Source organism: Seriola lalandi, unplaced genomic scaffold, assembly GCF_002814215.2.
Source record: "Seriola lalandi dorsalis isolate HSWRI2012SDOR001 ecotype SW California unplaced genomic scaffold, Sedor1 jcf7180002054333, whole genome shotgun sequence".
NCBI classification, from domain to species: Eukaryota; Metazoa; Chordata; class Actinopteri; order Carangiformes; family Carangidae; genus Seriola; species Seriola lalandi.
In genome coordinates this window covers 41,248-60,428 of record NW_019524886.1, presented here as the reverse complement: position 1 = coordinate 60,428, position 19,181 = coordinate 41,248, and the positions used below count along the sequence as shown (strand labels likewise).

The following is a 19,181-nucleotide window of genomic DNA, read 5'->3' as shown; positions in this document are numbered from 1 at the left end:
TACAATCTTGCTATATAATATACATAAATAAACCTAGAACAGCACTGGCCACAACTCTCTCTTAAGACACCCATTGTAAGAACTGTGCTTGGCTTCATACATGTTACTTAACCATTTATATAAACAGTTATAAGCCATTAATAAAAACACATTTTGGGTTGCCAGATTGGGGAAAACCTCCCAAAATCCATTAATTGTCAACTTGATTATATTTCTATGTATTATATACTTGATTGCTTACATGAAAGTGGGAAACAAATGAATTTTACCTGCCAACATTTAGAGCTGCTGTTATTGATGGGTTATAACTGATCTGTACATAATTAGTATTATATTATTTATAAAGCATTAATGAAGCCATTTGATGCAATTTATAAATCTTTTGAAGGTGGCATCCTTGTGGGTATAATCGCATTTGTGATAAATTTGTGTATGTTTGGGATTATGAGTGCAGTATTTTTTTCTCTCTGACATAGATTATTATAGATTGTATAACAATTTGCAGGCTTTGGTGTACCCATATACCTGTGATTTAATGAGCTTGGCTATGATTCATTTGCCAGAAGGTTTTGGCTGATTGATGGAGTGCTAATACATAACTGTAGTACAATACAATAATTACCCACACATCACATAGAACAAGTAGGCTCCAATTCAGTACCCTTTACTTGATTAAGGATTCTGGTAACTGACACCCTGGGCAGAAGTTGCTGGAGAAAATTGTAGTTTAAAAAAAACTACAAAAAAAGGTTAAAATTGAAATGATTTGAAAAAATGAAATGATACACTCTCCAAATGTGGAAATGTGACGGAAGCATGTTTTCATTACTAGGCTTCACTGACACCTTGTGGCAAATAAAAGGTACTGCAGGACCTCTTCATTTTAGGCTTGACCATAACAGCAGGACCAGCTCTATAATGTGGAACGTCCCAGACTGACTGACTGATGTATTTAAATCTCGTGTGAAAGTCCGTAAATTGGCAACACTGGAAAGACAAAGCTCCTGTGTATCAGTCAATGCAGTAGTAGCAGATCCATCCAATCGATCATGCCACTATAACCAATAGCCGTTTATTTCAGCATTTATTTGTATATTTATACTACTTTATACTGTCATTTTTCGTCCTTCATACAAACCTGGTATATGACAGGACCGTTTGTGGATGCCGACCAGGGGCTTAGAGCTACACGTCTTGTTACGGCAGTCTACTGCAGCAAAGTGGAGGAGCGCTTCCAATACACTGAGGCTTGCCTCCATTACAGCAAATAAACTACTTTCATTATGTGTACCATTATTACTAAAGCAGGCAGAGAAATAATTAAACATAAGACACGGAGGGAGAGGGAGAAGTCATCAGTAATGAGGCTTAGCCTACATATCAAGCCTACATATTAGAAATAAGGACCTGCCTCAAATAAATGTCTGTTACGTTCTGGAGTTGAAGTAAATAAAGGCAAAACTATTGTGGATCCTAGACGGAGGCTGTGAGCTGTGTGAGACCACGTCATGGTTATAAAATCAGGATTTGGCCATAAGCGGTCCAGCCACATACTAGGCTTTGACCTAGTCTTGTTTTTCACTGCAGTGATAAAGTGCACGGTGTTGAAAGTTAAGAGGCAGTGTACAATAAATGGTTTCACTATTTTAATGCAAATGTAAAAAGTTTTGTTTATAAAATGGAATAGAACAATTCAATAAACAAGCGTTACTCCATGACTCTGACAGAATATGTTGACCATGCGTGTATAAAACTAATTTAAATAGTCAATAAAAACAGAGGCAGAACAAACAATAGCAACATATCACACTTTTTTAAAGAAAAAAAAATCAAAAGATAATATAATATTAAATGGTTCATATTTCTTCAGCATTTTGGGCTGTATGGGGATATCAAAGTCAGATCCAACTAGTTAATTACAGAATTTCTTCTCTTTACCTTTGGAGGAAAACTTCTACGCAAAACACAACATCATATTTTCTGTGCCTCTTTTTCACAAATCTCTCTAAGAATTCAGTCTCAGCATCAGACACACTGAGAAACTATAACCAGCTGCACTTTCTTACTTATATCTCGACTGTAAACCAATCAACATAAGGACATAAAAACATTAAATTACAGAGCTCATCCACAAGCACCAGAAAGATAATGTGAGAATGACATAACTTTCGAAATGAGCATTAAAAGATGATTATTACCGTATACTCTACATTTAGGTTAGTTTTATAAACCCAAACTTTGCATAAGAACATGGAAAAAAATACCAATCTATGCCAAAAGATATCTGCTAGATTCAATGACAATACTGATCATAGTTTCAGTGAGTTGACCTCTATGATCTGCTGCAGGATGCTGTCTACGTCAGTGGTCTCCATACTGATGCCAGCCAGGTCCAGTTGGGGCAGCAGGGCTGTGAGTAGCACCACCACGTTGTTACGGATATCGCGCAGATTTTCCTGTGCTGATCTGTTTGGAGAACAACTTCATTATCAAAGCTGGAAAACGTAACAGGCTGCATTTCACATTTCAGTAGCTCAGGTGAAAAAGCTCGTCTTGTCGCGCCCCGTCTGGATAGCTAAGTTACCTTTTTGTTTCTCCTGGTGTTCTTTGTCTTTGTACTTCCTGTTTTTATTTTGATACTCGCCTCTTGTCTCGTTTCAGGTCCTTTACTTCCTGCCCTCATGTTTCCCTCATGTGTCATTACCTGCCCTGCCCCAAAGTGTTGCACCTGTGTCTCATTGTCACCCCTCCCCCTGAGTATATAGTCTTAGTGTCCCCTTCCTTCTGTGCCAGTTCGTCTTGTTCCCTCGTGACAACGTTCCAGCATTTTTCCTTCTGAGTTTCTGGAGCCAATAGTTTCCTGACCTGTTTTTGCCTTTTGCCTGCTGATTTGGACACTGTTGCCCCTCTGACTGATCACCTGTGTACTGACCTCATTCTGATTTAAATGACTGATTTTTTAACTGAGTCTGTGTCTGCATTTGAGTCCAAGCTTGTGGTTCAGCATTGACATGTCTGGGAACATTAGTTTTTAATCACACATCAGCGAAAATGGAGAACAAGAACGCACAAATAAGTGTAAAGGATATGACGTCAATGTTTTTGGAGAAGTGAGAGTAAAAAAAAAAAAAAACAGTAGACAGGTGGTAAAGACAGATACTAATATAGTTAAAGTTGATTTATCTTTTAAATAGGAGAATTTATGTTTTTCCTTTGGTTCATTTGTCCGCTGAAAACAATCCCTGCACGTAAATGTCAACTAAAACATAAATGTCCTGCCAACTACAGGACATGAATCTAAAATCCAGGACTTTATTCTTTAAGTATAGAGATAGATGTTTATATCTGAGAGGCAGCAGTTCGTTGTGATTGGCTAGCCTAACTTTTAAAAAATGAAGTGAAGGCAAACGCCAGTCTGGACATTTTCAGCTATTTGTTCATATGTGCTTACCTTGTTTGCACAGAGATAGTAATAGGATTTATTTCTACTGCTGTCCACTACCCAAATCTTTAATAAATCTATGATTAAGCACCTAGTTTCTAAACAGTAAACAAACCAACGTGTCGACCGGCATGAGCAGAACGCACAAGTACGATTAACAAATGAATCAAAAATTGGTTTAAAGATAATTTCATTATATACAGCTAGTGGTGCCTGTGTATGCAACTACATGTGCATGTCTATCCAGAAAATACACACCTGCTGTCTTCACAGGCCTCGCTGTCACAGACTCTGGTCCTGCTCTGAGTTTCAGTTTTCTCCTTCCAGGGTCGGTTCTGCTCAGGCTGCTCCTTCGACCCACATACAGCTCTTTGACCCTGGACCAGCACAGCTAGTGACGGGCTGCTGGATGAAGCAGAGCTCTGATGCAGAGGAACGACAGAAGAAGGGATATAACTTAAGAGTTTGCTGTTAGATCTTCATTTAAGGTTAATGAGTCTGAGCAGATTTAGGCGACCTGGAATAAAGGATGTTATATCCCCATAGCAGTTTATTTAGTTTAAAAAGCACTGCACTCCTATGGTTTGGTCACACAACTTGTAAATGAGACAGGGGAGAATTTACATTTTTTAACATACCACACAGAGCAGTCTGAGCTTGAGTAGGGTAATCTTTTTCATCTTTTCTAATTAATTCCCAATACAGCTACCACACATTTTTACTGGCAGTCATATCTTATTATTTGGGCAATATTTTAAAAGCTAAATTCAGGATGATTTTCCTTACAGTGGCACTCCATTTGCTTTGCTTTGCTTTCCATTTAGCTTAGATTTGAAGCAAATAAATACAGCTAAAATATTAATTAGATGTGTTTCTTTTAGATAGGTTACTAATGATTTCAATGAAAACTGACTGTAAAAGTGGCTACTGTTTTGTCATTTAAGTTATTTATATCTGTATTTCTGGTCATTTGACATTAAAACCAAGTCATGCCTTTTTTCAATATTAAAAAGCATCAACTAAAAGCCACGCCAGAATAAAAACACTGCAAACCAAAAAAGCTTTGAGTGGCAAAATTGAGTACATATGGTTTACTTCACAATTTCCATTGAGTTTTGTAAGTTATCATCAATTTATCAATGAAGCTAAAATATTGGATATTAACTCTGCTGACCTCAGCCATGTCCGTCTGGCAGGCAACCTCTCTGCTCGCTGTGGATGCTGGCAGGTCTTTTGGATTTTCTGTACTGCTATCAGCAGTTGTCATCGTGCCTTGAGATGTCTTTGTGACTTCCAGACCTAGAAGCCTCCGTAGCCCCTGAACCTCTTTCTCTAACCCAGCCAGTTTCTGTACTTTAGACTCCCGCTCACTCCCTTTGAGAAGCAGTGGTCTGCTCCATGGCCCTTCTGTTCGACTCAGTGGAGAGACCATCACAGTCTGGGTGGAGGGGAGCGAATGGGTCCAGGTGAGGCCTATCTGTGTTTGCTGCACTTGTTCACCTTGTTTCTCTACTCGGCTGCTACTGTCCGGCTTGGTCCTCTCCAAGGAAAGTGTCTCAGACACATGTGTTTGTTTCTCAGGATTGTCTGAGTTGGGCTGCCGCTCCTCCCAAAGGCCCGTCCTCTTTCTCCCATAGCAAAATAACAATCCCGACTTCCTTTTGTGGCTACAGAGAACAAATGCTAGTCAGTTTGTTGAAGATCCGTGTGTGAAAATTAACTTGCAATTCTCATATAAATATCTTTCAGACATATAATCCACAACAGTGAGCATTTCATGGGCTTTGTCTTGTTGTCAAAGTTATGTTTTTATTGTGTGATAATGCAGCTGAAAACAAAGACAGCTCTGTCAATTCTCTGTGTTAGCTTCAGGGTTTTCTTGCTGAAAAAGATGCAAAGATGGCACCTCTAAACTCACTACTGACACTCTATTAATTTATTTCTATAAATAGGAAAAAAACTTACTTATTCTGCCAATAGTCACTTGAAATGAATTTATAATCGTATACTGTAACTGTATAATCGATGAATAGTGTTTGGGTATGAAAACATGTTATAATTCAAACAATTAAGGGGGTTTTGTTAAATATATGCCATGCTAAGTAAGTATTGTCTGACCAAAAATCCACATATTTAAAAAGAAATGTCGAGAATCATATCTATTAACTGTCATCACCTGTCTTCTGTATCAGGAAGACACTCCAAAACTTTGGACTAGAAAGTTTTCAGAACTGTTCCAGCTCCCAACTGAATTACCACACACTGACGACACAATGGAGTCTCTCATGGACTTTTCATTAAAAATCTAAATGAATATTCTTAAGGATGTACTCTACTTGTTATTTGATTATTCACAAGTCTGAACTTGCATACACTGCTTACGTGTGCAATATACCCCACCTTATTGTGTCTGTGCTCTCCTCTTCTTTCTCGAATGGCTCCACGTCGGTGTCTTTCTGTTTGTCTTTCTCTGTACCTTCAAAGGTTTGCGAGTTTGTCTCATTTTCCAACTGCAAAAGTCCTTGTGTGATTCCTGTCTTGTCTCTAATGACTGTGTCTCTTCCAGACGGCTTCCGTTGTGAGCGGGCGACTTCACCTGTCACCCTGTTTTGTGTCTGTACATTGTCATTCGTGTGCGTGTCTGCGTGATCATCTGCACAGTGATCTGTGTTTGTCTGATCATGTTCAAGTGTGTTTTCCTCTGCGTGCCATCGATCAGGTGTGCGTGTAGACTGGAAGGTGGGCTGGCTCGGCTCTGATGAACTACGTGAGAGGATTTGATGTTTCGCCACTTGGTCCTGGAACTCACACACCTGCAGCACACACACATAACACACATCAGAAGTGGTAGACAGTACAGTGTTACCTTTGTCAATGAGAAACTTTCAGTATAAGAAACACTTTTCACATACCTCCAATGATTTTTCTCGTTTTCTGCTTTTGGGATGCTCTCTGTAGGAAATTCCAAACAGATAACAGAGTTGACTTGGGCAAATAATTATCTAATTATCTTCAAGAAAGTCATTTTTTCCTGTGACCTGTTGGCAAATGTCATTGTTCAACTCTCTAATCATTCTAATATTACAAGAATATCATCTAATTTTGAGGTTTTTACTATTAATATTTGGTTGAAGTGACAATGTCATGTGTAATGAGAGATAATATAAAAAGTGTGAGTAAGGCTGCGTCACAAATCGCAGTCTCGTTCATTTCAATGACACTGCCTCTTTGACACAGAGGAGGAGTTGACATGATGGGATCCAGCAAAAAAAAACAAAAAAAACCAACAGTGCAAAATGATCAGGCAAAAAAAAAAAAAGTAGAACCTCACTCAAATTTTGCAGCAAATCAATGCAACATCATCCATCACGTCAAAGTAATTTGGACAGTATTTTGTATGGTGATAAACAGTGTGTGCCTCAGCTCTAATTGCAGAATGGTACATAAATTATATTTTGTAGAGAAATTATAATCATGAAAAAAATAATTTAATTTGAGAAAACAAATATCTGTTCTGTGTTTGTGTCTTTGCTATTATCAACTTACTACAAGTGCATAATAAGAACCTCTCTCACTCCGTTTTACTCATATGCTCTTTCTCTGATCCCTCACACTTAGTGCTCTCAAACCTTCTGACACTTGAGAAGTACTGGAAAAATTGTTAAGTAGGCCTACCACAGTCAGACATATGTAGTTTACACAGTTCTGGTAACATGCCGAGTTTCATGAGCCTCTATGAAATTTTGCTTGAAGGTTAGTCTATAGTTTATTAGCTTGTGACCTAGCTAGAATTCTAGCTAACTTCTATCTAAGGTAGTTAGCTAGTTTGATGATTCCAGCTACCAATAAGCTGTTAACTTAAAATAATTAAAAAAAATATTTTTATATTAAATGTTTACCAAGGTTTTGGTATAAAATTTACGAGTTACACGAAAAACTGACTCAGTCTCATCATCTCAGGCAGAGAACAGCTTTCTCTAATAGTCACACACATACAGTCACGTGGACAACCACCGGAAATAAGAGTGTGAAACTGACAGATGGAAACCACAAAATGGCACATGGACCCACACACACTCACACACACACACACAAACAGTCATGCAGGAAGAATAGCAGTGTAAAACGTCTGTCCATTACATTTTCACACAAACAGACAAAGTTTGAGAAAGCTGGAGACATTGGAATTTACTGTTTCTTGTGGTTTTTCTGGTAACTGGGTGTTAGCAACTTCTCTGTCTCTTCTGCTTCCTCTGGTGAAGTGCAGCTTCTGAAAGACAAAGAGATCTGGCATAGCAACTCAACTACAGCTCAAGGCCTTCCTGTTACGACCAGCACACTCTCACACCCCACACTGGCCTCCTCCGCCTGTTAAAGCACATATAGATGTCTTGAGTCTTGTGACTGCTAATTTATTTTGGATTCGAAATGGCGATGTTGCGGCTCATGTTTGGCCTCTTAACCTCTAAGTCCGACATGTTGCTAACATTTTAAGTCTTAAGTCCAATTCACGATAAGTCATATCACATAGTTTGGTGGACTGCCCCTTCAATTAGACTCCTTATTTTTTTCTGATACTGCTACACTATATATTGATGATAGTTTGGAGGTAGGTAGTGGCATATAAATATTCTATATCCTGTTAAGGAAGGAGAACTTACTTGTCTATGGCTGTTGTCAGCCCATTAATTGTCCACAAGTAAGTTATTTTGCCTAATCCAACCAATGTGACACTGATGTAGTACCTCTGATCGTGACGGTCGACTCGTGAGCGTGCACCAGCTTCTGCATTCATTCATGTAAACCAGAGGTTTTCAAACCCTGCGTGCACCTCCACAGGGGAGAGTTGCAGGGGGCGTGTAGGGAGAGACGTGAGGCAAATATTGTTTGAGGTGAAAGGGACAGGTGCATGCAGGTGTTCTAACAACAACGGGAAGTTAGTTGCTGCTTGCCACAATTTGCATCAAAAATCATCATATCTAGTCAAATCTCAACACAAAGACATGAAACACATATTTTTAGATTCAGTGTGACTTACACATTATCTCCAATGTCCATCATGAATAAACAATTTGCCTGACAATAACTATGTCTTTAAGTTTTCTTCAGTATCAACATAATCCAGTGATACTTCTCTAGATACCCATTGGTACATTGTAATCAGGAACTGTTAAGGTGCCAAATTGCCAATATGTACACAAACGGAGGTTAATAAAGGAGCTTTTTAGGTCATGTTTAGTTCACAGCATACCTAACTGAGACCATAGCAATTTTATACTTCCTCGTTACATTCCCCAAAGCATTGTGGGAACTGTAGTTCCAAAACCTAGAGCTTGACTACCTACCAAGTAGAAGTAAGACAAAGAATAATAACAGAAGAGACAAAATATCAATATGAGCTAATATTAATACTAACTTTTTCATGTGCACAACAAGCACTCAATGGAGCTCCAAATATCCCATAAATATTTGAGGGTGGGGGGAAAATAAAGTAGAAAATCAATAAATAAAGAAATGCGCACCTGTAACGTGGATTGGGGTTCTGGCTGCAGTCCCAGCTTTCGGGAACAACACCGTAATGGTTTGCAGGTACGCTCCGCCACTTCAGGCACTCCTCACACTGTAGCCACAGGGGCCCCCTGCAAGTACAGACAAATACGTGTGAAAACTGTCAGTTAAGCAGAAGTCGAGAATAAAAGGGGAAGTCAGCTAAAAATAATAATAACAAATAACTTTCAAAGAATTTATCAAATGATCCAAAGATGTGTGCATGACCATGTTTGTTCTACAGCCATATACAAGATAAAAATGTTTTCTATATACTTCTGTGTATGTCCTAGTTCAGTACGCCACACAAATTAAGTTAATTTGCTTTTAAAGGCTCTTGAAATTCTCGACGAGTTTACTCTTGTTGAGAGCAGCTTCAGAAGCAGCGTCTCCATTCTCTGGTTTCAAGCTTTTTTTTTCTTTTTATTTATCTTTTTTTTTTTCTGCAGAGGGGTGGGGGGGTGTCACTTTTGGTTGAATTAAGTTCCTTCCTGACAGATGTAGGTTATCAGCTGATCTGAATCTGGTATGGTAATTATCCATGAAAGGCTTGTAGGACACGAACTGGTAATTTTTTTACTTTTAACATGATCGGGTACAGATAGAGTCAGATGGAACAGAGGCACTGAAATCCTTTTTCAGCAGCACCACACTCAAACTGACTGTGTTTACACACTAATAATAATAATTATAATGATAATGAAGAAGAAGAAGAAGAAGAAGAAGAAGAGGAAGAAGAAGAAGAGGAAGAGGAAGAGGAAGAAATGATTCTTGAGTTGAGATTTAAAAACTGAAATCAATTTTGCATTGTTGGATTGATGCAAGGAGAGTGTTGTCAAGTTATGAACACACTTAAAGATGAGGAGAAGAGTTTTCACGACTTGCTCTACTACTGTCAAAAAACAAAACAAACGAGAAAAAAGCAAACAGGTGACACTAACTCGTCAACGTCATTCTTATCTTCATTTTCATCTCTGTCTAGAGCCTGAAACTCTCGCTCTCTGGCCTTCTTCTCTGTCACCTCCTTCCAGTAGTCGTTGAGTTTTAGGCCCAAAGCGCCGAGGGTGAGTCTTGCAAGGAGAACAAAGGAAAACACAGAACACACACAAATCGATTAATAAGAGTATATAGGCAAATATTTCTTGACAGGTTTTACCTTTAAAGATAGTGTGAGCAATATCAACATTTCAGCTTACAAAACACTCACATGTGGCGCTGCATTTGTGGAACATGAAAACACTTCCAGGAAGAGCTGCATGAGTTATTGGTTCTGTTTGCTCATAACCTTTAAATATTGTATGTAGCACTAATGTCTGTGCACTATTGTAATTGTAGTGGAAAAGTGAAGTGTGATTGAATTTGTAACTTGTTGAATCCATCATATGTGTGCTCTCATGTTACTTTTGTATCTGATAAGCTGTTCCGGTTAAGAGCTGAACTGCCCTTGACTGTGGTAAAGAAGCAGTTCCTTATCTGCATTCTTTCCCCTTTCTGTCTCCTGAGAATTAACATCTACCTGCCTGTGCAGCCTGAACTTACCAACTGTCAGCTAGGGGCAGATACTCCCACATTCTTCTTTGCCATAGTATAAGAAACTGAAATTGTTCTCTCATCTCACTTTGTGTGGACCATTCATCTGTCATTGATCTCTGTGTAAGTGCTGATCCCATTTGTTAATGCTATGTTGAATAAAAATGACAGACCTGAGTCATTATCTTTTTTAAAATTTTCACAAAACCAAGCATCAACCTAAACAGCTAGTTCACTCCATAGTACGTCTTCCGTGTATCTGACATTGTTTGTTTTGTACAGGTGTTGTACCTGTATTCTTTGGTGTACTCAAAGTCTTGCTTGTTGTGAGCAGGTTTGAGAAAGTTACACTCGATGATACCGATGACCCCGACTCCTGCTCTTTGACCTGAAGCCTGTAGAAAATGAAGAGTGAGATTTAATAAGAGGCAAGTATCCATTAATATAAACATGGAGGAAAGCACTGCACTTGTCACGTGTTAAGACAAAGGGTAAAATCCTTTTTTCTTTTTCTTTACCTTTAGCTGGCAGCCCACTTTCTCGTACGCTTTAATGAGTCGGTTCTTGTGGTACATCATGATGCCATAGTGATCTTTGTTTTTCGGACTCAGCCCAAAAGTCACTTTCACCTTCTCTTTCTGACAGAGATCAGTCAAGGTTAGCAGGACTGAGCAACGGCATGTTTCAGAATATTATCACTTCATGTAAATATTTAGCAAGCTCAAGGTATCAGCAGTGAACAGAAGCAAAAGGCAGAATTGATATTGACCTGCTTTTTTTGTTTTACAGAAAAATGGAGGAAACTGCTCATATGAAAATCTCCAGTACTAATGCTTATTTCATACTTGAGTTTCTGTGCCAATACCTAAACCTGTGAGACGCAATTTCCTATAAAATCGTTTTTTTATTCACAAAAACAGCCAAAGTTCTCAAATGTTCAATGTTGTCTAAAGATAAGCATTTACAGATCTGTTAGTAATAATATGAACTCTTTCTTGTAACACTGGATATTATAGATTTCCAATGAATTGCATTGTAATTCTGTATTTGTTTGAACCCATGTCTTTTTTTCATTTTTGTCAATTTAATTGATACTGCATCATTTTCAGAACAGACAACTTCTTTGTCCAGTTTTTCTGTAATGGAAAGACCATTGGTCAGTGTGTTTGACCAATCAGGTGTAGATGAGGTTCATGTTAATGTTAAATTTACATAGAACACCTTCAGTCGTGTATTGTGCAGCTTGAACATGATGAACATGATAACTTTGCCAGGCTAAAACTAATCCTCATTTCCATAATTCTCCATACACTGTAAAGTTCTTGAAAGGAGATGAGAGGATGTAAACAAACGACAAATATGAAAGTGAAAATGAAATTCTAGATGATACAAAACCCACATGAATTGTAGCTGCGATGCTTGTTTTCATTTTCCCTTCTCTCACTCAGCTATACAAAACAAACACGCACGCACGCACGCACGCACGCACGCACACTCACACACACACACACACACACACACACACACACACAGATAGTGAAGGGATACACTGAAGTGGGGTTTGTACACGTCATGCTCAATGTGTGTCAGCCTCTTCGACACCAGCTTGGCAAGAATCTTCTTCCCCCTCAGTATGATCTGTGTCCTTGGTTTCAGATACAAAATGCTAAGGTAGGCCTGAGACAAAGAGACAAATAAAAGACAATAAAAAATAAAACTCACTTTATTGAATTTTTAATATATTAGCTTGAAGGTATGCTTTTTAAGCTTTAAAAGTGTTAAAACTCCTTTAGGTGACATACTGGCTTGACACTTCCTGCCTAACACTGAATGTTAAAAAGAAAACTGTACTCTCTATGTGCTTCTCAAATAGAAAGCTCCCAATCACAAACAGAGACTTTGACACTATGAGACTTCTTTTGCACAAACTGCATTCTCAATTAAAGGCACAACTCTCTAGAATTCACTTCCTCTTGACCAGAACTGTAATCATGACACCAAACTGTCTTTTTGAGTTTGTGCTAAAAATAATCTGAGATATGTTTTTGTTTTATTTTTGTTTTATTCTATATTTCTTGTTTTGTTTTATTTGGTAAAAAAAAACGTATGATTTGTTTTGTTTGTTTGTTTGCGTGTTGTCATGGATGGTTTCAGCTCTTGTTTTATTACTATATGCACTTATTTTATATGCAGTCATATGCACTGCACTGATATTGTATGCACTAATATATGATATATATAATAATTATATATGATATAATATAATATATGATAATAATTTTAAACTGAAACATATAATCTGAATGATAACTTGATCCATCACTGCCCATCAAGGGACTGTAGCTTCAGCTAAATACGTACGTACAGTGCATCGGTACTTTTGACACTGCGATGTAACAGTCAATGTTTTTCTGTGTTTGTCCCACACAGATAAACCAAAAAAAAATCAATACATCATCATCATCATCATCATCATCATCATCATCTTATTATAATCTTATTATTACAATTTGATCATGGTTTTAATATGAAACTGAGGCAGTGTTACTATAAAACCACAGCTAAGTCTCTGGTAGTGGAGAGGCATGGTTTGTACATGAAACAGGCACACACACATTTATACCCAGCCAACCAGCCACTGACTCACCTACCCACCCACCCACACACAAACACAAACACACACACACACACACACACACACACACACACACACACACATACACACATACACACACACACACCAGTTTTGGACTAATCGTTGCGATGTAGGGACTTACCCAAACCTTAACCACAACCACTACATATCTTAGCCAGAATTCTACTCTAAACCCAATCTTAACCACTAACCCTAAACTCATCCAGATGAGCTCTAAGTGTCCCAAAAGCCCAAATATCAGTGCTGCGCGATGAGTCCGGGTATCTTCAATTTTGGTGATTTTTCAAATTAATTTAAGGATTTTGTGTTGTGTGAGAAAAAAGTCTCTTATTTCTTAAACTACATAAATCATTTAAAATCCACTGGATTATCTGAAAAATGCATTTTCACATTGGTGAAAACAGGGTTATTTTTCTTAGCTAATGAAAAGGTGGGGATGAGTGTTTTTCACAGGGCAACAATATGTGTTTACACTAAACATTTTAAGCTGCATTACATGTTTGAAAGATGCTGTACTGCATTAGTTATCCTCGCTGTCTAACAGAATCAGAGTGGGACAATCTCCTCTTGAACAAATTATGCATCTCAATCTGCTGAGGAGGATCGCGTGATGCAACTGAAAGCTACAGAACATCTACTAAATGGACTGTGTGGTGGTATTGTACACAAGGTCATGAATGAACTTTCAATCTCAATTTTTAAGGCAACATGGATGAGAAGTGCTAAAAAATATTGGAAATATGAACATCTGAGCTGAGGAAGATCCTGTGATATGAGTGAAAGCTGAGATTGTTTACACACCTTTAGGATCTTTTTACAATAAATGTAGTGTTTAACTTCACCATGGACTCACCCTGAGACTATAGTGCATGTCGGGGATGTTCTGCTCAGTTCTCAGGGATCCACTGTTCCTCAGTCCCTTCTTCAGCTCCTCAATCTGAATCTCTGGCAAACGGAAGTCAGTCACGTCGCTCCCAAAGTCAATCTCCGGCTTGCCATCTTTGGCCCTTCAAGACAATATCAAATTATCGTGCAACCAAAAATGCGGCAGATTTTCCTGTTTTAAAGGAGCTGTTTGTAAGTTTAGCCAACATTAGCATTAACAGCTGTTTACCTACTAGTCTAGACGGAACAGTGCAAGTTCAGCTTTAGTCTTACTCGCCATGAGCTGTCTCCAGCAGTGGAAGGCAACACCAATGTTGAAGCTCATTTTGCTTCTATTTCCTTCACTTCTTTTCTTTGACTGAAGTTAGCATGCTAACTAGCTCTTGTCACTTTCTGGTACCAATTCTAGAGCGTCCAGTCTGCCATGAAGAAGTAGCGCTGCTCAGAGGACATATTATATCCTCTTGCCTTGTGAATGAAACAATGGCAGAAGCTCTTGACAAGACTGGTAAGTAAAGAGCTGTTAATGCTGATGTTGTCTATGTAGCAATGGCCAAACTAACAAATAGCTCCTAGCTAGCTCCTAAAGCTACACAAATGGCACAAGAACTCATCTAAATGACTTGAATATAGCTAATCTTGATAATTGCAGTACTTAGTATTTGTTGATTATGATCGCCGTGGTGAGCATTTTCTGTCTCCAGTGTAAATAGGAAGTAGCACAGAGGTTAAGTGTGAAAAAGTTTGCAGCAAAATTTATTCTAGAAAAGTTCACTTCAGAACATCATAAGGAGTTCACTTATTTAAATTATCTCTGCTCATCATATGGGAGTTTGTATTTGAATGTGTGCTGTTTTGCATGGATTTGTCTGAAGGCATGCTTAAACAAAAATCATATGTGCGTGATGATGCTTATTTGCCTGTCTCTGCATGTGTCTGTGTTTGCATACTCATGAATCTCACATGCTGTACATTAAACTGACATTCAACACACCTAATAAACTCAAACCAAGAATGTTTGTGTGAACTCAAACTAAATTCACACAAACATTGCCGCACTGGATCACTACCACTCTCATACCAAGCTACAGCCAGGAGACAGCTTTGTTTAAAGACTGGAAGCAGCTGGAAGCAGCAAGCCTGGCTGTGTACAAAATCTGCCTATCAGCACCTCTTAAGCTCACTAATGGGTTCATACCATACCAACTTACCTAGGACTTCCCAGTTCACATCATTGATTTTCTTGAAAAGATTAATGAGAACTGAAAGCCATTGCTGCAGCTTAGAATACACATAAAACAAATCACAAAAATGATCAAATTTAGCTCAGAGGGCCAAACTTCAAAAATTGGTAACTAAAGTATTTGGAGTAGAGCTGTAAGATTTTGCTTGTTTTGGTTGTTTAATCTCTACAAAAAATAAAGGGTAAAAATTAAATTAGTGACATGAAACATGTTAAATGACCTTTAAAGGTGCTACGTGTATCTTTTTTTTTTTTTTAAGAGCTAGGCTAACTATTTCTCTTTGCTGTGCTTTCAGTCTTTGTGCTAAGCTAAGCTATCCGTCTCCAGGCTATAGCTTCATATTTATCAAACAGTCATGAGAGTGGCATTGATCTTATCTTCTAACTCTCTGCAAGAAAATATCCTTCACAACCTACATTCTGCATGAGCGAATGTGTGACTCTAACCTGCGGATGTTCCAGATTAGTATCTTGGTGCCTTTTTTGGAGAGAATGGAGTCAAAGTGTGCATGTATCTGCTCCTGAGAGCCGATGATGGAGTGCTGGAGGATGGCTGCCAGACTTGCCTCTGAGTCCTCTGTCACCACCAGCGACTGTAACATGGAGTTAAGGTTAGGACGAAAAGGAGTATGCACAAACTGCTTTATGTCCTTTTGTTTACCTGGAATGCTTGTTAACCATTTTACCGGTAATCGTTACGATAATGACACCGAGGAATCATGAAGATGTGCTGATGCTGAAGAACAAACACACACAGACACACAGTGTATCTATTGGTCTAAATATTACTTTTTGTGTCCCATGCGTATGTAAAGGATATTTGTTTGTTGGTTGAAGGGGACGATGGGGACGATGACGGCCTGGGCCTTGATGTTTTCCAGGTAGGTCTGAGATAGCATTCCCACAGTCTGGCAGCCGCCATTCTTGGTGAAGATGAGCGCGTCACGGCCCAGACGCATGGAGCCAGACTTGAAACCGTTCCCGTAGACGCCGATGGCCTGCAGACTTGCCTTCCCTGAGCCCTTTTCTGTAAAACCAAAACTGAACACGAGGGTGAAGGGGAGAGTGAGGAAATAAGGATTTGTATTTGTGTGTATATCAGACACACAACTTGTGATTATTTTTCATTGTAGAAAATGTTTAGTGTTTTGTGTGTTATGTGTAATTACCTGCTTATTTATGTGAATTATGTGGGTCTTTGTGGGGGGTATACATGTGTGTGTCTGCATGAGACAGAGATACCTAAAATAAAATGTGGTCTAGAAATGCTGGTGAGTCACTCTTTGTGGTTTAAATGCAGGAACGCTGTCAGTGTGTATGACTCTGTGCAAGAAAACATTTCTGATGAAACATGCACTTATTACATTTTTTTAATGTGTTTTTTCATTTGCATATTAACTAAAGTTAACAGCAGATGTGCATGCATGTGTCTTACCTGAGCATCTTGTGCAGTTTGTTGGGGGTCATACCACTGCCATTATCAGTGAACGTTATACAGTGGTGACCGGCTTCGTCAACCACATCTATCCAGATCTGTTTAGCAGATACACCAGGATCTGATGCATTGTCTAGAGCATGAGAGAAAGAAACAAATTAACACTGGAAGTTTACGACAGTTTCCGTTTCAATTTCCCATTCTCACATGGCACGTGTGCAGTGCAGTGTTGCCAGACCGGGCTGTTGTTTCAGGTGGGTTGTGATATTTTATGTTACGTTTTGTTAAAAAGTTAGGCTATATTCCTATTTCCAGTTTAATTTCCGTTTATAGCAACTATACTTTTATTTGTTTTCTGTGCATTTCATTAAACAAGTGTAAGAGCTGAACAGAAACATACACAAAGAGAAGGTAGGATGATAAATTACAAATCCTTATCTCTGTTACATTCATTCATTAAATTAACACTTTAAAAAAACTATTTCTTGATCTAAGCTCCTTGTAAAATTAGGTTAAAGGTACCTGTCCCCACCAGTTGATGATCCATGTTGAAGCCATGATAAAATTAAAAATATATAAAAACGAAATGTATTACAATGGAGATCAACTAGTCAGGCCGAGTATTATATACAAGTACAAAAACAAAAAAATGTAACATTAATATTTGACTTTGTTTTCTCTTCCAAACAAGTTTAGCAAACCTGTTCAGTTTCACAGTTCTTTGACCACTTGTATCCATGGATTTTGTTTTAGCAGCATTATCGCATTCCCAGATCTCCACAACTGATTTGGTGAGCACCACTTTATGCCAACAGGACAGACAAAAATTAAACGATATTTCCCTTTTCAACGAGTCAGCCCAACTGTACTTGTGTAGCACTTTCCGTACACCAAGGTTGAACAGCAGACATTTTGTCTTGTCATAGCGGTAAAAACACAAATATCTTCTGTGAAAATATATGATGCTAATGTAGGAATTGTCAAAGAAATTAAGACATGTATATTAAAGTATGATAAGGTGATTGTAACTTCACTTCAAATACACTGTAGTAAGTTAGTATATACACTACTATGGGAACAGTGCACTGATAACATACACTACAAGGAATGTGTTATGTTGTCCCATGCTGTATGTAATGAGTCCAAATATAAGTGCAACGTGTATATAGTGCATGCAGTAACTCTGTTGCTATTTTTATGCTTCTCTAATTTACCTAATTTACTTCTCTAGTTTTTTACCAGTGCATAGGTTTATACCTTGCTGCTGTGACCTTTTACTTTCCTTGCGTGACATCAGCAAAGTTTAACTTGTTTAACTTCTCTCTATCTCAACCAACCTCCTGCTAAAAGCCAGCAGCCAACAGACAGACAGCACGTCTGACCTAATGACAGAGCAAAGAGTGGAGACTGACAATGTTGACAGTCAGGATGCAGAGGGTTTGGATCACGTGGAGGGACAAATCATGGAGTGACTCAGTGTAAATTGAATTGAAGTCCAAACCACGGTTCAGACCCTTTGACCCCTTTAACACAGAGATCTACACACCAACTGAGTAATGGTGATTCTCTACGAAAATGAAACCTTACCTGTTTACGAGTTATTAGAATTGTAGGAAAGTTATTACTTTTGCAAGGGCATGGAAAGTATAATAAAGCTCACTTGTAATCGCTTAACAACATGATTATTATTATGACAGTCCTATATACTATCAACACACATTGTGTTAAGGCGCGTGGGAGCAATAAAATCATTAGGGATGTGAAAGAGGAAGTCCACACGGTCCATTTTAGCACCAACAGAAACGTCTGTAAAGCACAGTCCACTGTGTGCGACAGCGGAAGAGTGCATGAAATGAAACAATGAAAAGCTGCGAAAGCAACAAGTAGAGCGCACCACGGCTGCAGGTGCACAGAACTACACATAGTTTGAGTGCAGTACTTCATATTGTATCCTACCTATCAATTCTGCCACCGCGCTGAAAGGCCAGGTATGACTTGTAGAGTTGCTGTTCAGGAAGGAAGGACTCATCTTGAAAAGACATAAAAATAAGTCAGTGGGTTTGTGTCAGTTGTCATTGACAGTCTTCTGTCCGTGCGGCAACATTCATTTTGCAATAGTGCACAGACAAGGCTACATACTACTGAGATACATTAGAAATACTGAGAGAATACATTAGAAATACGTACAGAGCTCAGACGGATCCCATGCTCGCTTAACCTCGCCATGATAAGCGACTGAGTACTTTCCCTCTTGTGCTGTCTGTTAGTTCTCAGCGCGCAGGCACGTAAACCCGACAGACACAGCCGTGGGCGTAGCGGTGCTGGGCTACACTGTCAAAGGAAGTGTTGTCAGTGTGTCCTCTCAGGAACCCATCTAAAATACTGAACTATCATTTTATGTGCGTGTGCTTAAGTATTTTCCATTATCTTCTACTCCACTACA

At 38.6% G+C, this 19,181-nt stretch overlaps 1 protein-coding gene across 1 annotated transcript; it reads right to left on the bottom strand.

The window, feature by feature from the left end:
* Positions 1–1,633: 1,633 nt before the first annotated feature.
* Positions 1,634–19,056, bottom strand: LOC111655788 (MORC family CW-type zinc finger protein 3). Its single transcript, XM_023407303.2, has 17 exons — positions 18,926–19,056; positions 18,695–18,767; positions 16,739–16,871; positions 16,124–16,344; positions 15,751–15,898; positions 14,029–14,182; positions 12,068–12,196; positions 11,038–11,157; positions 10,811–10,914; positions 9,931–10,059; positions 8,965–9,081; positions 7,635–7,712; positions 6,355–6,394; positions 5,843–6,255; positions 4,617–5,109; positions 3,701–3,864; positions 1,634–2,466 (listed from the first exon to the last, which is right to left on the bottom strand). Exons 1-17 carry the CDS (start codon positions 18,962–18,964, stop codon positions 2,310–2,312), a joined length of 2,712 nt encoding a protein of 903 aa, XP_023263071.1. The 5' UTR covers positions 18,965–19,056; the 3' UTR covers positions 1,634–2,309.
* Between the last annotated feature and the right edge of the window lie 125 nt (positions 19,057–19,181).

Coding starts and splice junctions, on each gene's coding strand:
- LOC111655788 (XM_023407303.2), bottom strand. CDS start 18,964: ATGGCGAGGTTAAGCGAGCATGGGATCCGTCTGAGCTCT. Junction 18,768..18,925: donor ATGGGATCCGTCTGAGCTCT/GTACGTATTTCT, acceptor TGTCTTTTCAAG/ATGAGTCCTTCCTTCCTGAA. Junction 2,467..3,700: donor GAGGCCTGTGAAGACAGCAG/GTGTGTATTTTC, acceptor TTCTCCAAACAG/ATCAGCACAGGAAAATCTGC.